Raw genomic sequence first — 20136 nt, 5'->3', positions numbered from 1 at the left:
TCATCTTGAAAACATCAATCGACCGATTATTAGAAGAGTTATAGACTTTTCACTCTTCTTCCCTACTGGACTGCTAGAGCTTTTATTCCAAAACACACAAAAGTATGCAACGAAATCTTTTTTGTTCTGAATCTTTACTCCAAAAGGATCATTAAAGTTTGTGTATTAAGGATGAGTACTGGTTTCTAGGTAGGAATTAAACGAAATACCATTCTATTTACGACTCCCCCCATTTTTTCATTTTCCCAAATTAAATAAGAACACGTTATTTGGATTTTTGTTTTATTTCACATATTTTTCGGTTTATTTTGAGTCAAGCTAAACATTACGCTCCATCCGCCGTTTGAACTCTCGTAATAATAATTTATGTATATATATATATTTATATAAAAAATGCGGGTTGTGGCTGAACTTTATTATTTTTGTTTTTCATTTTGGAAAGATGACGTGAGCGAGTGTGTGTGTGGACGTGGAAGAGAAGAGTGTTCGAGTGTCGTAGCATTTTTTTGTTGTTTTGTTTTTTTGTTTTTCTTTTTTTAAGTGTACACGTGTCTGTTTAGATTTAGTAACAATTTTTCACACATTTGACGAAGAAAACATAGGAGATTGGGAAATGCTTGATACAAAACTGGAACCATCCATCAAATAATTGCGTATATAACTTATATATTTAATAATAATATTTACCATAATAATAATATCTTAAACAGTACAATACAGAATGCAGTTTTACAAAAGTAAACAAATAAGCAAATCAATCGGTAGAGTAGTAGCCGCATATATCTGAAAAGAGCTATGCGGGCCAAAAATATCTATATTGGATGTTTAAATGTGATTGAGAATGAAAGAAAATAACCATTGGTGGAGGAAAGTCTCCAAGTTTCTCACAAGTGTATAGTCGGCTTCTCGATTACTTTCATTTTCAATATATTATTTATATATCTTTCTAATCGTTTTGCTTTCAGTTAAAAAAATTACAAAAATTGCCATAAAAATTTGTTTCGATTCATTTCGTTTACAATTATAATTGGAGATACTTTCCCATTTCTAGTGTTTAAAGTGTTGTGTGTTTTGTTTTTACTTTAGACTATTTTGTATACGTTTAATTATATATTTAGATGTATTTATAAAAAGCTTTTCTGTGTGGTTTCTTGTTGTGTTTTCTTTTTGTTTGTTTGCATTTTGCTATTTAATTTTAAATTACAAAAAAAAAGAATAATAATAATAGTGTATAATAATATATATGCACGCAATATAGAAGTAAACAAGAGACATATTATAGCATTTATTAAATTGCATATTTTAGGCGTTCTAAGATCGATTACATTAATAAGCCTGCGCTTTATTCATTCACTTTTATTATTTTGTAATTTAGTTTCAACATTTGTAGCAGATTGTAGGAAAATACAAAAATTTGGAAATCAAGGGAGGAAGTAACGAAAACCCAACGACAGATTCTTCAAAAACTGCCACCTGTGTGCTGATATCAATGATCTTGATGGTGTTTTTTTTTGTTTGTTTGTTTGGGATATCTATCATCTTGTTGCCTAAATAATATAGTTTATGTATATTACAATGCAAGTTACTCGAAATACAATGCTTTTCCCTATCTTTTTCTTGAGTGTCGCAAATAATTTTGATATTCTCTGCTGTGTGGTGTTCTTGTGGTGTTTTTAGTCTAAGTTAATTATTTATTAACATATCGTTCTTTGTTTTTTTTTTTTATGTTTTTCTTATGTATTCTTTTCCAGTTGATTTTTTTTTATATCCGTGTGGCCGTTGTTGTTGTTGTTTGCTGCTGCAGTTGTTTTGTTGTTCATCGTGTGGTTGTTGTTGCTTGTTTCATGTTTTAATTGTATATTTTAGTATATTTTTTTTTGTTTGTTCCATCCTACAGCAATTGGCAGCAATGAGAATTGGGCTTCGGCGGCTGTTTCACGTCCGTCTGACGTTGTTTTTTACGCGATGAAATATCCCTGATTAGATCATAAAATACCTAAACGGGAAACAAATCATTAGTTTATGTCTTCATTTTGCTTAAAATTAATCTGTTATTTTTGTAGTGGTGGATGGGGTTAAGTTTGTTTTCTAAAATTACAGAAATTTTGAAGAGCTTCTAGAAACCAAACCAAAGTGAGAAGTAAACCAAATACTTTACACCAGAAACAAAGTTTTCTTTTTTTTTTTTTTTAACCAAACCAAACCAAACAAATTGCAGTAAAAAGTTCAGGCAAACTCTAAAAATAAATGAAATGCTTAAAATTAATTTCAAAAAATGACTTTTTCGAAAAAGCGTGTTTGTGTGTGTGTGTGTGTGTGTGTTTGTACAAGTGTGTGTTAGTGTGTACTATTCTTAATTTTTATAGATTTTATAATTTGTTGGGGAATTCCAGAATTACTTTTAAAATAAAATCAAGAGACCCAAAAGTTGTATCTTTTTTTCATAGAATTAGAAACCCTTAACCTCTCTTAGTCGAAAAGATCGAGTTCAAAGGCCAAGATCTGTCTAAAAGCAAATATTTATCAAATGTTAGTATTTCGAAGTGTACCATGTCGGCAAATCAACTCAACGATAAGGAAATCAATCAAAAACTATATAAAAAAGGAGAAAACTAAGTAGATTAGTAGAAACAGTGCCAAAGCAAGGCTAAGAGGGGTTTCAAGCCGGGGATTATGCAATTATTGTGTCTACGGGTTAGGTGGGGGAGTGGGTACGAGTACTATAAAATAATTGGGTGGCTGGATGGATAGTTGGATAGATAGATAGAGAGAGATTGTATAGATATTGTATGCACCTAATGCCTAAAGTAGGGTACACTTAAGTCTCCGCTTCTTGCATCTATCTTTAGCACGCCCGCTCGTGGCTTTTGAATCTTCGGTTTTTCGTGATCTTATTTCGCGCATCAAATCAAAAAACACCTGCAATTGTGGATTGGGAATTAAGTCATATTCAGAATCAGAATCAGAATCAGAGTCAGAATCAGAGTGAGAGTCAGAGTCAGAGAGTCAAACAAAAAGTCAATTCGAAAACAACTATCTATGTCTTGGCATTGGCATTTATTAAGAAATCATAAAAATAATTCAACTTAAAAGCCACATTTAAAAAGCTTCGTTTTTCGAGTGCATTATTTGTAGCTGTGTTGGTGTGTATCTGTGTGTGCTTTCTCTCGAGAAAGATGTTGTATCTCTCGGCCAGGTTCTTAAAAACTAAAAACTAAAATGCTATAAACTTAAAATACTTAGTACTCCCCGTACAAGTCTCTTTATAATGACTTTATTATCTCGAAGCCCCCACTAGACATTATCTTTTCGAAATGAAACCTTGAATCAAGTGTATTATAACCATAAAGATAGAAACCCCAAGAGATATGGAATTGCTCTTGATTCTTAGGTGTTTTTTTTATTCAAAAATCCAAACAAAAATGAATCCCAACCCCAGCTGGTACTTTCCCTGGGAGATTATTTTCTGGACAATACAAAAAAAAAAAAAAAAAAACTAAAAACTATCAAGTTTATCAAAAATACTTAAAGAATCGATAAGAAATACAATAAGTGCTTTGAAAATACTCAGCAACTTGTGGTTTCTGTTTGTACTGGTTCGGTTTTTTTTTTTTTTTTTTTTTTTTTTTGTGTTCACAAAAACTAACAATCAAAGCTTAATCTATTAAGTGTTTATAAATTAAGAGTAAACTAGGAAACATACACATGTTGTATAAATAAAAGTGCACTTATTTTGTTCGTTTTCAAAACACTTTTTAGCTTGCCAATTCCAAAGAGTTTTCTGTTTGTTCCTAAATATTTATTTTTATTCTCTGTTCTTTTCAATTCGTTAATGGCTTCGGCTTCCGATGACGGACTAGTGCCGGATCTTACCTTGTCCACGTTCTCGCGCGTCTTGGCCGAGGTCTCCACGTAGGGCACCGACCACTGCTGCGCCCGCGACTGGCACTCGCTCAGCGGCACCTTCCGCTTGTCGCTCAGATCGCACTTGTTGCCCACCAGCAGGAAGGGTATGCTCTCGTCGTTCTTCACCCGCAGGATTTGTTCTCTGCAAGGGGGTTCAAGGGGTTAACACAGGAGTTACAAAATGGGGGTAATTTTACATAGTTTAAATGGGAGTCACAGTAATAGGTTTAAATGGTAATAGTTTAAACAGAAATAGTATGATACCCGGTACTGGGTTGGTTGCTTTCTCAAAGTTATAATACAAGGCTGGAAGCTAGAATATCTGAAGATAACTAGATCTTTGTAAGACAACTAGAACTAGAGTAAAGTTTCATTATACTCCCAAGTACTCAAGCTTCCTTCATTTTTAAAAATAAGGTTTTTAGTTATTGACTTCTAAAGTATATCACTATATAGTTTAAGATACATATATATCTTATCATGTACATATACTTCATAACATACTATAAGATATAAAGGATAAGTACTCGCTTCTATAGCTTCTATTTCCAACAAAAAACTTAAAGTTATTGAACTAAAATAAACATCACTTTTCTAAAATTATTTATAGAAAATGGTATGATTTAATAATCTTCAAACTAAAACACTGTTTCAAACTATGAAAAAACTAACAAGCATTATAGAAAGGATGAAGTTAGTAAAGCCACTTGGCTTGTATAGGATAAATACGATATACTTTTCTGAAATTAAACCTCATATTCAAGAACCTTTTTACATTTCTGTATGATTTTCTAAAATTATATTAACTAGAATGAACCCTTCCCTTCCATTGTATATCTTTAAAACTTAACTCATTCAGAACTTGAATAAATGAGAGTTGAATGGTTAACATTTTGAAAGACACTCCCTTTGAGAGTGCACCGTGAAGTACCTGCCATTCCACTCAGGGTGAGAAGTCTGCTGACTAATCAAAAGTTAACTAAGCAGCCCACTTCTAGCTGCCAAAAGCAGCTGCCAATGCTCTTTATAATTGAATTTATAAATTTGCTGGTATCCCATAATTTAGAGCCACTTTCGTCACTGGACTCTTTCTTGTTTACAAAAAATAGAAACGAAATACACAAAAGTATTATATGGAAGGGGAACGAACATGTGACAGATAAGTGGTTATCACTCCTGCAATTCCGATCCGGAGTGAGTCAGAGTCAGAGGCAGAGTCTTATTAATTGCTCGGCACACAAAAAATAAGCCGGCGCGGCGCACTCGTATGCACAGAAACTAGTCCCGTCTGTTTGTGTTATGTAAGCCCGTCAGTCAGCACCTGGATGCGGCAACGCATAAATACCTGGTCAACCCCTCAGGCTGTCCAGATCCCTGTCCAGGGCCGGCCATTGTTTCATTTCGGTTTATGCGCCTGCAGCTCCCCAGCTCGGGCCCGAGTCGAATAACTCAATTAGGCTGATGGAAGTGGGCGAAATAATCGCACCACAACGAGGGGCGTCTCTGTGGAAGCATCTGAATTATGATTCCAGTGGCGTTAGAAGCTTGAAATTTACTTCCAACCCAAGAGTTGTGAGTTCCGATGAACAAACACAGTGACATAGTGACAGGATGAGATGTGAACTCTAGGATGAAGTCCCCTAACCAGCCCTTATAATAATAATCATGTTAATGTCTTTGTTTTAATACATAAATTACAATAATTCACATTCAGTTTGCTTAAAAATCAACAAAACAAGATAGGACTTCATTGGTGTATCTTTATTTGCGATGTGTCTTTATTTCCCCTCAAAGCCCCTCAGAGCATGAATAAAGATTTATTACACACACTTAAGAGACAAACACCACCCCCCAGCAGAGCCCATCTCCGCCCCAAAAACCTCAAGTTTCTGCGACTAATTAGCAGCGCTAAAAAATAAAAAGAAATATAATAAAAAAAGATGCCAAGAGATGGAAAATGAATGTACTTGTGTGAGAAAGAAAACCACGACACTTGTCATCTAGAGGCAAACAAACCGGAGACATGAGACCTGTGAGGTGGGCAGGTGGGCGGGATGGTATGGTATGGTATGGAAAATGGGTGGAAAACTCAACGACGACGACGACGACAGCGCTTGACACACTCACCTGAATTCCTGGGTAGCCTGGAAGCTTTCGTCGTCCGTGATGGAGAAGACACAGAGGAAACCCTCGCCGCTGCGAAAATAATTGTCTCTGATGGCGGCGTAGTCCTCCTGACCGGCCGTGTCCAATATATCTATTTGTACTTCTTCGCCATCCAGCACAACCTGCGGGGGTTTAAAGTGTGAGTATTAGATGATCTTTTAGATTAAAGATTATGTCACTCCATATCAAGTGAAAATGTAAAAAAAAAAATTGTATAAAAATAACTATAGATGATTTTAAATCCTGATTTTAAATAGATTTTTAATATTTTTTTTTAGTTAAGCGAAAATTATTTTTAAGGGATAAATGGAACAAATATATGATTTCTCTATTTATCCCATCTATTTATCCTATTTATATAAAGGTTCTTTTCTGAACTATAGATCTATCATAAGAATTATTATACTAATTTTAACTGATAATATAACTGATAAAAATGATCTTAGGGGCATAGAAAGTAAGATTCAGGTAAGGATATGTAACTATTTTTAATTTTAAAGACAGTAGGAGTTTATAATAAAATTCATGAGGATCTCAAGACACTCTCATAATATTCCACTCAACTATGAACTAGATTGTTCTGAAATTTGATAAAAATTATAATTGGGGCGAAGCTAGTGAGATTTAGGTAAGATATATAGAGCTACCACATCTCAAATTCTTAGGCACATAGCTATTTATCATTTTAAAAACAAAAGGAGTTTGTTATTAAGACATTCTCATAATATTCTGATATTTCTTGATTATATTTTACTTAAAATATATCTTTAGCCCCTTTTTCGATACCTTTTTCCTATAGCTATCGGCCTTGGTGGGCTCGTAGTCCTCGACGAACTCGTCGTACATGAACTGGAGTGTGAGGGCGGACTTGCCCACGCCGCCGCTGCCCACCATGATGACCTTGTGGAGCGCCGGTCCGGCTGTCGGCTTCTTGCTCATGATGGCGGGATCGATCTCTTCCTCACTCAGGCTGGCTCGCTGCTCGATCTGGAATGGGAGTGAGTTGTTGGGAGAAATGAGTACGATTGTGAAATTTCTTCAGGTGTTTCAGGTTTCCTGCTTCAAGTGTCGGCATATTCGTATTCGTATTCATTGTTGTTGTTGTTGTATAGTTTGATTATGTAAATGGCGAGTTATGAATGGCTAGATAACTGTAAGGCCGGCCATAATTGAACCGCCGCGACAAAAAAAAAAACTGAGACACAAAAAATAGAAAACACCACAGCAGTTGTCAACTTAACAGTCGAGGCACAGAGTTGCCAACTTGTCTTGACTTTTTTCGGCTTATATAACAAAATGGCAAAATGGCAAAATGGCAAAATGGCAGTGCAGTAGCTGGCGGAAAAGCCGTGAATGAGTGGCCCGGCCTGGCCTTTGTTGTGGCTCCGATCGGTTTTAGTTTTCACAATTTTTACTCTAGACGGAAAGGGGTGTAGCTCTTTTCAAAATGAATTAAACGCCTAAGTAAAAATTTTTTAAATAAATAAAATCTATAGTTTTCAGGAAAAATTTAATAAGTTTGTATAGAAGTTTATAAAAAAAATTAATTTATACAAAACTAAAAATAATAATTTTAGTGATTTTTTTATTTTCCAAATCCTAATTGAACTTGTTGAAGATGAATTTTAAGTTTTTTCAAGAATTTGTTTCCATTCATTTAATAAAAATATAATATAGTTAATATATAATATTTTTGAATAATATATAGTGAGTTTATATATTTTTGAATTTAATTTAAAACCTAGTACTTTTTTATTAAAGTTATTTTTAATTTATTATTATTCATATTTTAACATTAATGTTATATATTTAAGAGAAATTAAGGGCTAAAAAATAACATAAACCTTTAATTTATTATATTTTTTATTTAAACATTTATATAAAATATTAAGAAAAAATAAAAGAGGATGGTTGAACTATTAAAAATTATAAACAAAATGTAATTATTTGTTTTCCGAAGCCAATATCCAAAATAAATGCAATATTTAATATATAATTCGTCAGAGGGTATTGGAAAAGAGGCTATTTCGCCAGACCGCGTCCCTCTCATTTCTTTCGCTTTGTTCGGTTCGAGTCGCAAATGAAGCATAAAATGGAAAGTTCAATGAACTATTTACACTCACATGCCGCCGAGGGGCTGCCAGCAACAGCAGCAGCAACAGCAACAATAGCGACATGAAACCTATGGGCCAACAGCATAATGCGGACCTGGCCAGAATGACGTTGAAGCTGTTTTTTGTTGTTGTTTTTGCTGTTGTTGGTTGCAATTAGCCTTTTGTGCCGTCAGACCCCCTCCCGCTGCCCTGCCACCATCGATTGCAATAAATTGAGGCATTGAAAGGAAAGCACACGTGGCCACCTGGCAGTCGGCCACCAGAGAGAAGAGCAGAGTTCCCAGCCCGCTCTGGGTTTCAGATTTAAGATTCGTTAGTTTAACTTTGTTAATAATCCGATTACGGCCCAAGGCCACTTTGAGTATCAAAACCGCAAAGCAAACACGTAAGTGTAGCCACAAAATGCGATCCACTTGCGGTTCTCGCAGCCTACTAGCCGAGTTAGGAGTCTCTGAAATTCTCGAGAGTGTAATTCGGTAAGACTTTAGGGCGGAGGGGCGCTGCCGTGCAAGGTACGGCTCGACTTGAGGGCCCAGATCAGAATGTGTTGTATGAAACACTCATATGTATACTTAATAAATAAACACTCCAACTAAAATACTAGAAGTTACAAAGAAAAAAGTTTGAATTTTGTTAAAACCTTGTTTGAGATTAAAGTTAGATGATTAGGTATTATTTTAGTATTTTTTTCATATTTCCAGATTATACAAAAATACCAAACATTTGTCGGAGTTATTAGGTACTCTAAAAAAGTATATATTACAACGATAAGACCTATAGTTCAAGAAGATGAAAGGATTACAACTTAGTTTTTGTTTAAAAAAAAGTGGTCTCAAAATGGTTTATATTTTGGTTAGAAAACACTTTAAATAATTATAGCTTCCCTCTTACATATTCTTTTTAAAAAAACATATTATTTCAGTATTTTTAGTTGCAACTTCTCGTAATTTCCTATTCCCTTCTGAGAAATATTTGAATATACTTCGAGACTCTTAAAATATTTAATTTAGTAGATTAGATTACAATTAAATGATTCGAAAATGCTCTTCTAAGGCAGAAATACTGTTTATATCAAAAATCAACCTTCTAAGAATAAATCCCCTCATCAGAACCCCTATTGTTTAACCCTTTTTCCTCTTAAAACCTTGTATGATAATGAAACACGGCCTTTTAAGAAAAATACTCAAATACTTTAAAGAGAAAAATATATAAAAAAGAGCATAAGAGCATTGGTTTGAAATCATTTTGACAAAAGGGTGTACCAGCTAATGTACACCTTCCTCTTTGAACTTTCCGGTGGCAGTGTTTGGTTTTTATTTTATTTATTTATTTTTTTTTTATTTCAATTTCAATTTAACGCAGTCTGGGAAATGGAAAAGCCAGCAGCTGTCAGGGCGGCGGCGGCGGCGGTGACTGGTTCCAAAAAAAACAGCAGCAGCAGCAGCAGGAGAATTCGGGCGGCAGTCGGACAGCCCGAAGCCCGTTAGGCAGTTAGTGGGGCCACACTGCGTATGAGTAATCGGCCCAGAGCTGCCAGTCAATCAGGTTGGCTCGCGAGAGCTGCGAGTCGACTACAAAAAACTTCCCACACCCAGACTGAGTCAATTGAATTGTCAAGGAGGCCTCTACATTGGTTGGCCAATAACAGCAACAGCAACAACACCTGGGAATATCAGCAGTCGACTCGTCAAGTTGCACATTACTCATACGCAGCGTTGTGCCAGCTTGACGGGAAAAGCGGCGAAATAATTGAAAAGCTAGTGGTTCGCTTATTTCAGGTTTTTGAAAGGTTTAATATTGAGTCATTTTACTTGAGTTATTCTTTTTTTTTGTCAATTTTTTACTTATTAGCTAGAGATATATTTTTTAGGCATAAAATGTCGTTAGAAGTACCGGCTATTACTTTTATAAAATTTTATATTTTTTTCTACCAAGCTAATAAAATAATTAATTGATATTTTTACATTAATTTACTATAAATATAACAAAGCAAATAAATTAAAAACTATTGGTAAAATTAAGGTCTTTTTAAAAAACTTTTTAAGCAAACAAGTGCACTTTTGTGTTTTAAAATTAGAAAATAGCTTCCATTTTAATAAAATAAAAAGAAATATTTCTTTAAAAATTAACAATAAAACAATAAAAACTACATAAATATTTCCTATATCTTCCAGTCCAGAGAAATGCCATAAAAAATGGTATATATAGTATTCTTTATGAAAAATTCGAATACAAGACGCCGGCAGGAAGCCCAGCCAAACACGATAATAATTTTTGAAAAATATGTTTACGATTTTCTGGGCATGTTTTTGCAGAACTGCATCTAAATTTAAAGTTATGGCCAGATTATGTGGCACTAAAAAGCGGAAGGAATGTGCAACATTCCAGAGGAGACACTAAAGTTGGCAGCCTGGAAGTGGGGAAGTGGGAAAAAGTTGACTGTCCCGTTTAACGAGACATGACTGCCAATTGGCGACTGATTACCGGTTTTCGACAACCACTAATTGGGGTGGAAGGAATTCCCCCACAAGCCCCGAAACCCCGAAGAAAATCACTTTTGGCAGAAGCTTTCTCGTATTCGTTTGTTTTTCTGAAAAATCCTTTGATTCCACAGTAGCGATTAGCTCGTTTGGTGGAATTATAATTGATTTTGCATTCGGACCAGAAAGGCATTGGGGATTTCGGTGATTAGATTATATTTTTGGCAAAAATATTCCCCATGGACTGGCGGGCCAAGGCTGGAGGCGTTTATAGCCCAGTCCGAATCGTAAAACCAATTTAATTGTCCCAATAAAGAAAAGGCCGAAAAGCCACAAATGAAATTAGTTTTTAGTTGGCATTAGAGGCATAAAAAATGAATCTTCCTTAATTAAGACCATAAAGACTCTGGGAGAAAACTACAGAGCGCACAGAGCTATAATTGTACAGTGTGTATACCCCCTAAATGTCTAATATATAGAATCGGATCATCGTTAAAAGCTAAACAAAGGAAGACCCAAATACTGGCATTGTTTTCTCAATTAAATTACATTTTCAAACTTAATTTGTTTGCGGAAATTTCATTTGTTACCGTTACCGTTAGTTAGAGAAGCCCGAATGGGCCATGACGTCACTGCCTAGTTGTTTATCCTAGCCCACCCCTCCCCCTCCCCGCTGCTTGGCGGCATAAATTAGCCAAAAGTCTGCTCCCGCGAGTGAATAAAAATGGAATTCTGCTCGGTCTATATTCGGAATCGACACAAAAAGGGTTGGAAGTTGAAGGAACGCTTCTGCCGATAGTGTTCGCAGCGTGACACGAGTTTGTCGACTATACGATACCCGGTACTTTCTAGAAGGTTTTCTAGAAATTATTATATTATATTAAGATGTATAAATAGCCATTAGAAAAGTTTGGCCTTCAAAGTTTTCTTATAAAACTCTTTTTTAAGATTATATCTACAAAAATATGGTATTTTTTGGGGATTGTTGAAATAAAAATATTATCTGCAAGGGAAACACTAACTCAGTACCAACTTAAAAACTATTTTTAGGTTAAAAATTAAACAAATACTTTTAATAATTTATTCAGTAACTGAAAACCAATGAATATTAATTCTTAAAACTTTCCCTAAACTTTTCCATTTCACTCGACAGTCTATTATGTATATAAGATTATATTATTAAAGATTATTATTTAAGATTATATCTACAAAAAAAATGATACTTTTTGGAGATTTTTGGAATGAATGAAAAAAGTATCAACTCAAACACTATTTTTTGGTTGAAAATGAAACAATCAGTTGAAATAATTTATTTTTCCCCCCGAAGTAATAGCTCAGTAACTGAAAACCAATAAATATTAATTCTTAAAACTTTCAGTTCACTTTCAGTTTCTCGCTCGACAGGCTATTAGTTTCTGTCAGAACTGCTCACATTAAAATATTAGTTTTAAATATCGCCATCCATATCTTACTAGGTGCCAAGCCCGTGAAAAATGTCTAGCCATGTTTCGGCCTAAAATATGGTCCTGAGATGCCGCTTTCATCTTTATTTTCAAACTTATTTCCTTTCACCTGTGCCCGGCACTGGCACTGGCACTGGCACTAGGCACTACCACTACAAGAAGCCCGATTTGTGGGCTATTTATTTGGTAGCAGATGATTCTGACCAGACCGACCGCCCGAATTTATGAAGTTTTTCGCAAACCCCACCACATAACATAGACTACAGATATTTATATTCTGCAATCAGCCGGCCCAGTGGGGCCTCCGATTTGTTTATTACTCATCATCGATTTTCGCCCCACGTACTTGTATTATTTTTACCCCCTTTTCGGTAATGACGTCATTTAGCCGCCTCTCCCTCCTCCTTTCTGGCCCTTTGTCTGGGCTTCCCTTTTGTGTCGACTTTCTTGTGGGTGGCCAGCCGAGCGTGATGTGGATGTGTGTGGCATGTGCAACTCCGTTGGAGTTCGCCTTTAATGCTCGAAGTGCACGAAAGTCTGCGACTTTACCGCTACCACCAGCAGTTCCCATAGGCCCTCTCCGCCTATTTTCCCCCTTTTCGGCCCTTTCGGCCTCTTCCGCCCTTTGTTTCTTTCTCGCTGACGTGCCCTCTGGCATTGCCTCAATTCGGCCCGCTTCCTCCCCCCCGGCCTGGCATGCGGCCAGGTTGCTCTAATAACCCCCGGAAGGTGTATCAGGTGAGTGAGACGTTTCTTTCTCCTCTTCTTCATGGAGGCTATAATGGGTATAAGTGGGTTTCTCGAAAACTTATCTTTATAACTGCGCTTTACCTACTCCTATATCTAACTATTGCGCCGGTACAATATACCGCAGCGCCCCTATGCAACGTGAAGTGGAGACTGGAGACTTACGTCAACTCTTTCTTCCACTTATTCTCACAGTTTTTGCTATTTTCTCCAAAATATCAAAGTTACTACAATTTACATCTAAAAAAATATTTCATAATTTCTTTAAAAATATTACTTTTGGGGGATTGGGGAAATATTCCTCCTTAATTATTTTGCATTTTAGCTCTAATTCGAATTCTTCTGAATATCATAATAATAGATGTACTTAAGCTATTCCTATATTCATGAATTCGAGCCGTACAATATGCGGCAGCGCACATATGTATGTAACGTAGAGAGGAGGGTTACGCTAGGGATTCCTTTCAGTTATTTTTTAGTTCAAGATATTGTTAAAAGTGACTAGACATTACATTTTTAACCATTATTTTATTTATATTAGTTATAATTTAATTAATGATTTCTCTGAAATAGTAGAATTTTGGGAGATTTGAGAAATATTTCTCCAAATTTATATTTTTCTCATTTTTAGCTGTAGTTTTGCTTCTTCTAGCTATCAAGACTATAACTGTAGTTCTGCCATTCCTCTATCCACAAATTCAAGTTGTACAATATGAGGCAGCGCCCTACACAAAGTGGAGAGTTATCTCTCCAAAAAATACTAAAAATAAACCTAAACCTTAATTTATAAAAATATTAGTTTAAAATATTTAATAATTTCTTTAAAAACTACATACAATTTTTGTGACTTGGCCCGAAATTCCCCCTAAAAAAGTGTCTTCTAAGTAACTCTAGTTTTTTCCCAAAGCAATGGGTGAGTGGTTTTGGGCCTGAATATTTTTTTTATTTCTGCTCTACTTTGCCATTTTCCACCTCCACCACGTACTACCACCCTACCCCCTCACCAAACCACCCACAACAATAACAATTTTCCATCATTTTGATGCGTGTTGCGTGTGCATTTCGAAAAAAAAAAGAAGAAACAAAAGAAAATAAGAAAATAAATGAAACATTTCATGACAGAGTGCCATGTTGCTTTGCCTTTCTGCTTCTTGCTATTTGTGCCTCTTCTTCTTCGGCGCTTTTCTCATCGCCTCTGTGCTGTGGGCTCGGTTTCAAGCCTAACTGTTAAATTAATGAATTTATTTTTAGTTTATTTCAGTTTACACCGGGCCTGGCTGCGCGGCTGCGCTGCTCTTGCTCTTGCTGGTCGGCTGGCTGAGTGCCCCATGTTGTTGTGGTTTGTTGGCTCTAACCTTGAGGCGGCGGTTTTTGTGGTTAACAAAGTAACAGTTAGTCCACACTCGAAGAAAAGGCTGGGCGTTTCATTCATGTTTTATGATGTTTATAACTGTGAGCAATGTTATGAGTAATAAAAGGAGTTTAATATATTTTAAATATCTAAAAAAAAAAAAGATTGTATATTTTAACAATTTATATTTATAGTTATTATTCTTTTTTTTTAAATCTGTATTACTTTTTAATTTAAATTTTGACAATTATATTATATATATTATATAATATATTTTGTCCAGTGCTTTTCTCGTGCGAAAGAGATGGCAGAAAACAACAACTATTAACTGGCAGCGTATTTATAGAGCGCAGCCCCCAGTTTTGGGCAATGTTTATAAGACAAACCACCTCCCCCTCCCCCACCACCTACTTTATGGTAATTACTGAATACTGGAATAATTTGATGGCCAAGAAATTCCTTTTGGCCCGAAAGAGAGAGGCGATAAACTGAATTCTGCGGATAATTGAGCAATTGGAATGCTCACAGTCCCTTTCGAATGCCACGCCCCCCTTTTTTAGTGCCTTGCCAAGTTTTTCCTCCCACCGACAACCCGCTCTCTCCCCCCTTTCTGCGCCATTTTCAAGAATTGCGATTTTATGTCGCCTCTTAGCTTCCTCTTACTGTCGCCGCTTTATTTACTCATTTTTGTTGCTATTGTTCTGCCTTGTTGTTGCATTCTCCAAAGTGGAGAGGCGTGATTTTGAGAGGCGGAAAACTTCCGCACAAGATTAAGTTCAATAAACGGCACAAATGCGCCAGAAAGAGAGGGCGAATAGCACGCATGCAGATTCTTGATTTTCGGTCTCCATATGTCTCCAGATTTTCCCCCACCTCCTCCACCACCGCCCACAAACTACAATTCGTTCTTTTCCTTCTTTTTTATCTGCCACTTGTCGTCAACTTCTTTCGACGCTCTATGGGAATTTTGCCTTTAATCTGTTTTTTATTCTTTTTTATTTATTTTGCATCATTAAGTGCATCTCTTCCGCGTGTGTGTCTGGGCGAAAGAGATGGGAAATGGCCGAGGGAAAAAGTGCAATGCGATTCGTCGAGTGAACTTTTCATAGTTCTTTGGAGAGATTCTACCGTTAGATCAGTTCAGTGCACTCTTCAGCGATTAAGACGCGCAAATTACACTGAACTGCACAACAATGGGGGGCTCTCAAGGGGGAGTGTAAACTAAAATAAATATAATTTGTTATTTTAAATATTTAATAATTCTCTTAAATATATTGATCTAAAATATATCCTTCTATCTTTTAAATTGAATAATTTTGTTTTATATTTTATATTTATTTATATTTTTTGATTAAAAAGAAAGACAAAATTCTCCACCAACAACCAATCTTATCAACCCTAAATCCTTTTTCTAAAAAAAATTTTGAACAACCCTATTCACTTCAATGCAATCCTGGTAACTCTATTTCATGATGTCTCAGAAAAAAAAAAACAAAAGCCTTGTAATTATTCAGCTATTGTTCGATAAATACTCGAAGAAACCAATTGATAGACATGACATTTTTTAGGCTGAGTCATATTGTACATAAACTCGGGGGGGGGGGGGGGGGGGGGGGGGGGGGGGGGGGGGGGGGCAACTGAACAAAAACAGAAAAAAAAACCAGTCCCGAGGTGAGAAATGCTAGAAGACTTTGGCGATGCCGGAGATGTTAACGCGATGATGTAACAAACTCCATTCATTCTCCAAAGTTGCTAAAAAAAAAAAAAGAGGAGATTTTTGTCAAGAATCCAAAAGATGAACGCTATGGATGGAAGCTTCGATACAAAAAGTCAGACAATGATTTTGAAGCGAAAATTCTTAAGGAGGAAGATAAAATGCCAGTGACGAATTCACATACAACATCCAAAAACATCATATAGCAACTTCAGTGACGAAAAAGATATAATTTCGCCAAAAAAACTAAGTTTTCTATATTATTTCATTTATTTTACACAAGATTTCCATATTTCAATATTTAATCACAAGAATAAAGAAATCAAGAACTTAAAAATAAACAAATAAAGGAATCTCTTAACAAGATCAAATGTCAGTGACGAATTCACATGCAACATCCAACTTCAGTGACGAAAAATATGTAATTTCCTCAACATAAATTAAGTTTTCTAAGGTTTTGGAGCTTGGAATTAAAAATAGAATGTATTTTACTCCAAAGTATACCACTTAGAGTACTATTAGAGATTTCACTTTAAATGACTTATCAAATTTCGAGTAAAATACCAAGAATGAACTAAAAACAAATAAAAGAAGCTCTTAACGACTAAAGTTCCACCACCCAAAACACCTTGTCTCAATTCCAGTGACGAAAAAGATCTCTTTTTGCCAAAGAATCACGTTTTGTGAGAACTCCGGACACAATCTTGGCTCCATTATCAGTCCACTCTACTTCATCTTGTGAAGACCTCCGAAAGAGGCCATTATCGCGCTGCCAATTAAACTGAAATTAAACCTGAATTAAATCGAAATAAAATGCCATTTAGCAAGTCGCATTAAATGGGCTCCATCCGGTGGCTCCATTAGGAGTCCGAACTTCGAACCACTTGGGGAACAAAGACTTTAAACCAAAAAAACAACGTCCCGTTGCCCCGATTCAAGTCATTTGAGGCCAAATTGGAGCAAATCACTAGCTAGCCTCTGCGTTTGGGCCAAGTTGGCACTCTGAGAAACAGTATTTCGTTCGGAGCTCCATCAAAAGCCAGAAACTATGTCACTGCGAAGATCTTCGCGAAGACCTGTGAGTCAGAGTTCCGTTGCTATTTATTTTTTCTCGTTTTTTTTTTCCCCCAACTTTCTGGCTAATCTGTTCTCACCTGCAGGCGAGTTGAGTTGGAAGCGGCCGAGGCACACAAGCAGTATTAGAAAAAGGTTAAAAGTTAAGATGAGAAGCTGCCACACATAGCACTGCACTAGCGAAAGGGGATGCGACTTTAAAGTACCCTGTAGTGCATGATTTTTACTTTCAAATTAAATTCAATTATCTGTTTTAGGAATTTATTTGAAGTTTTTAACAATTATTTGCAGTATATTTTTCTATATAATGTTCTATAAAAAATAGTAAACATATTTATAATATAAATTTGTAATTTAAAATAATTGTTATATTTAAATTTTAGATAGAAATCATTTTTTCTTTTTCTATCAATTCCTATAATATTCAGTAAATATTTAAATAAATATTTTATATTTTATGACTAATATAGTATATTAGTTTAGATATTTTTATAATTTTTCTTCACAGTTTCCCTTCAAAAACTAACAATAATTTGTTATTTATGTGGATTTAAAATTTACTAATTTTAAATTTTATTTATTCAATTTATTTAATATTAAAAAACACTAAAAATAAAATGCAAATTTGTAAATAAATAAAATAAAAAACAGTCCCGTTATTCTCCATTTATTTTGCCTACCAAGAAGAGGCGAGTAAAAAATGGCGAAATGCGGAAAATTAAAAATCAATGAACTCAATACCCCCCGGCGCCTCTCCTCCGACCACCCTCCTCCGCCCTCTGCCCGGGATTCAACTGTAAAGTTTTTTGGTGGTGTGGGGAGGGGAGGGAACTCTGAAATTCAGAACGCATTATTCGCATAATTCTCTTTCCTGCCTCGTTCGCTGAAAGCTTGCGACGCCCCTGGTAACCGGAGAAACAAATAATAATTAGCAAGTGGCGTGAGGGAGGGGGAAGGGGGAGGGGGAGTAGTGATGACACACATAGAGAAAAGAGCGGATTGGAGATTCATTTTTTAGCTGATAACGAGAAAAAAAATTAAAAACTGCAATCAAAAGTAATTGAACTTGAACTTGAGAAATTTAAAAATTAAAAAAATAATAAAAAATATATATATACATACATATATATAATTTCAAAAATAACTGTAGAAACAGCTACATCTACTATGTATGCCCCTGGAGAGCTACGATCATGAGAGTACGGATCAAGTTTCGTCCGGATTATGATGATCAGGTCGGATCATGATCTAACGCTGATGCCAAAGTGGGTTGCCGATTATTCGCGGTAGTGTCCAAAAATTGGCACGTACGTGTACGTCACAGAACATCATAACAGAGAGAGGGGGGAAAAGAGGGAAACTGGTTTAAAAGTAAACAAAAAAAAAAATAATAATTGTTACGGAAACAAAAAAAATAACAAAAGAAAAAACTTTTTGAAGAATCTGTGAGGGAATTTAGATTATATTTTCTGGGAAAGCAGACGATCTTGATCGTGCGGAAATAAATACCTCGATTTCTAAGAATCTCATACTTTATTATTTTTAGTATTATAGGTAAAAAAAATATAAAATGTTTAATAATTTAATTTTTTATTATCGTTTTTAATTAAGTTCCACCCTATTTTTTGCAGTACTTGTATTTACGAGCAAACCTGCAGTTATTTTATTTTTGGGAGAGTCAATAGAGTAAGCGATCGAAAAGGGAAGCGGCGACAAAAAGAAAAGGGGTGGGGAAGGAATAGGAGTGCGTATGAGTCAACGCGCAAATGCGGGTGCACCTTGCACACCCCACAAGCTGAGAGCAACAGAGACAGACAGAGAGAGAGAGAGCGCAAAAGGGCCAGAATGGGGAGAGGCAGAGAGTAGCGGGAGAGAATAAGGTCAAGCGGGGTGCGGCAACAAAAATATTTCCGCTGATAGTCGTTGATAAAAGGCTCCGTTCATGCTCTCAGTCTGTCTCCTGCTCTCCTTGCTCTTGCTCCTCTCCCTTTCACCTCTTTCCTTTTGCTGAATGAACAATCAGCAAACAACGGAGCCAAGAAGAAGCACAGCCACACACACACACATAGGGGGCAAACTACTATTCCGAAATGGCTTTTATTTCGCTTAGATTTAAATATTTAACAAGGCAAACAATAAAAATGCGAATAAAAATGTGCAGAGAAATTTCACTTTTGCCATGCCATGCCATGCACATTCCGTTATACATTTTGGGCTTGGTTTTTTCTCGCGTTTTTGCTTTGAACTCACACAAGCGCACACAGGAACAGGCACAGTGTAACAGAAACAGAAACACAAACACTGGCGCACTTTCTTCGGCGCCTTTTGGCGGCTTTTACAATTTTTGTTTATAAAACAAAGGCTAGAGGAACAGAAACAACTGCCAGTGCGAAAGGCCTACGAACTGTTCCTTTTTCTTCCCTTTTCAGCAATTAATCAATTTCAGCCAATCACAAAAACAAAAAACACGCACACACACACACACACACACACACACATAATAAGTGTGTAGAAAAAGAAAGTGTTGGGAATTCTCTGTGAACTGTAAAAATATTTAAGAACAACAACAAACAACATACGAAATATGCGTAATCACTTTTATGTTGGCTCTACTGCAACTTCTGCTTCTTGTCTTCTGCTCCTCTTTACGATGCGTACTTGATTTTTTTGCGTGTTCGCTTTGGGCGCTGCTTCTTGGGGGTTTTATGTTTGTTTGTTTTTTTTGACGTTTCACTCAATACACTAAACAAAAAAAACACGCGCAAGGATCGTACTGGTAAGAGTTTGCCGTTGGCGTTCACTGTGCGCTTCGCTGCTTTTCCGATTTTCTTCCGCACGCCGCAAATTAGAAATAGGGATGTCTATCGTAATAGGTTTTTCGCCACCATGCAATCGTATATCGATTATATTTGCAAGTATATTTTCAGATATTCTCGTTTTGGTCACACTATGGTCCCACACGAGCTTTGCAGCACTGTTCTTCGAGTTATGCAGCACTCTCCAACACGCGCCAAATTTAAATTTCGCTGATACAAAATATAGGCAAAAAGATAATTTTGGTAGCTTGTAGCCCAGTGTGCGAGTTTAGTAAGTCGGACTTATGTTACTAATATATATTTAT

The 20136-nt window shown here is 35.9% G+C and overlaps 1 protein-coding gene across 5 annotated transcripts; it reads right to left on the bottom strand.

Annotated features, from left to right (window-relative positions):
• Positions 1–432: 432 nt before the first annotated feature.
• Positions 433–19920, bottom strand: LOC6504967 (ras-related protein Ral-a). Of its 5 annotated transcripts, none has more exons than XM_032451980.2 (6): positions 19595–19920; positions 6859–7059; positions 6034–6194; positions 3874–4048; positions 2796–2919; positions 1853–1996 (listed from the first exon to the last, which is right to left on the bottom strand). In XM_032451980.2, the coding sequence occupies exons 2-5, from the start codon at positions 7009–7011 to the stop codon at positions 2803–2805; spliced, it is 606 nt and encodes a 201-aa protein (XP_032307871.1). In that variant the 5' UTR covers positions 7012–7059; positions 19595–19920; the 3' UTR covers positions 1853–1996; positions 2796–2802. The 5 variants fall into 5 exon arrangements, with proteins under 5 accessions (XP_044573186.1, XP_044573185.1, XP_032307871.1 ...); XM_032451981.2 differs by having other exon boundaries at positions 19612–19920; XM_001965684.4 differs by having other exon boundaries at positions 19674–19919.
• Positions 19921–20136: the final 216 nt, after the last annotated feature.

Source organism: Drosophila ananassae, chromosome XR (genome assembly GCF_017639315.1).
Source record: "Drosophila ananassae strain 14024-0371.13 chromosome XR, ASM1763931v2, whole genome shotgun sequence".
Classification (NCBI taxonomy): domain Eukaryota; kingdom Metazoa; phylum Arthropoda; class Insecta; order Diptera; family Drosophilidae; genus Drosophila; species Drosophila ananassae.
This window is presented reverse-complemented; position numbering and strand designations above follow the sequence as displayed.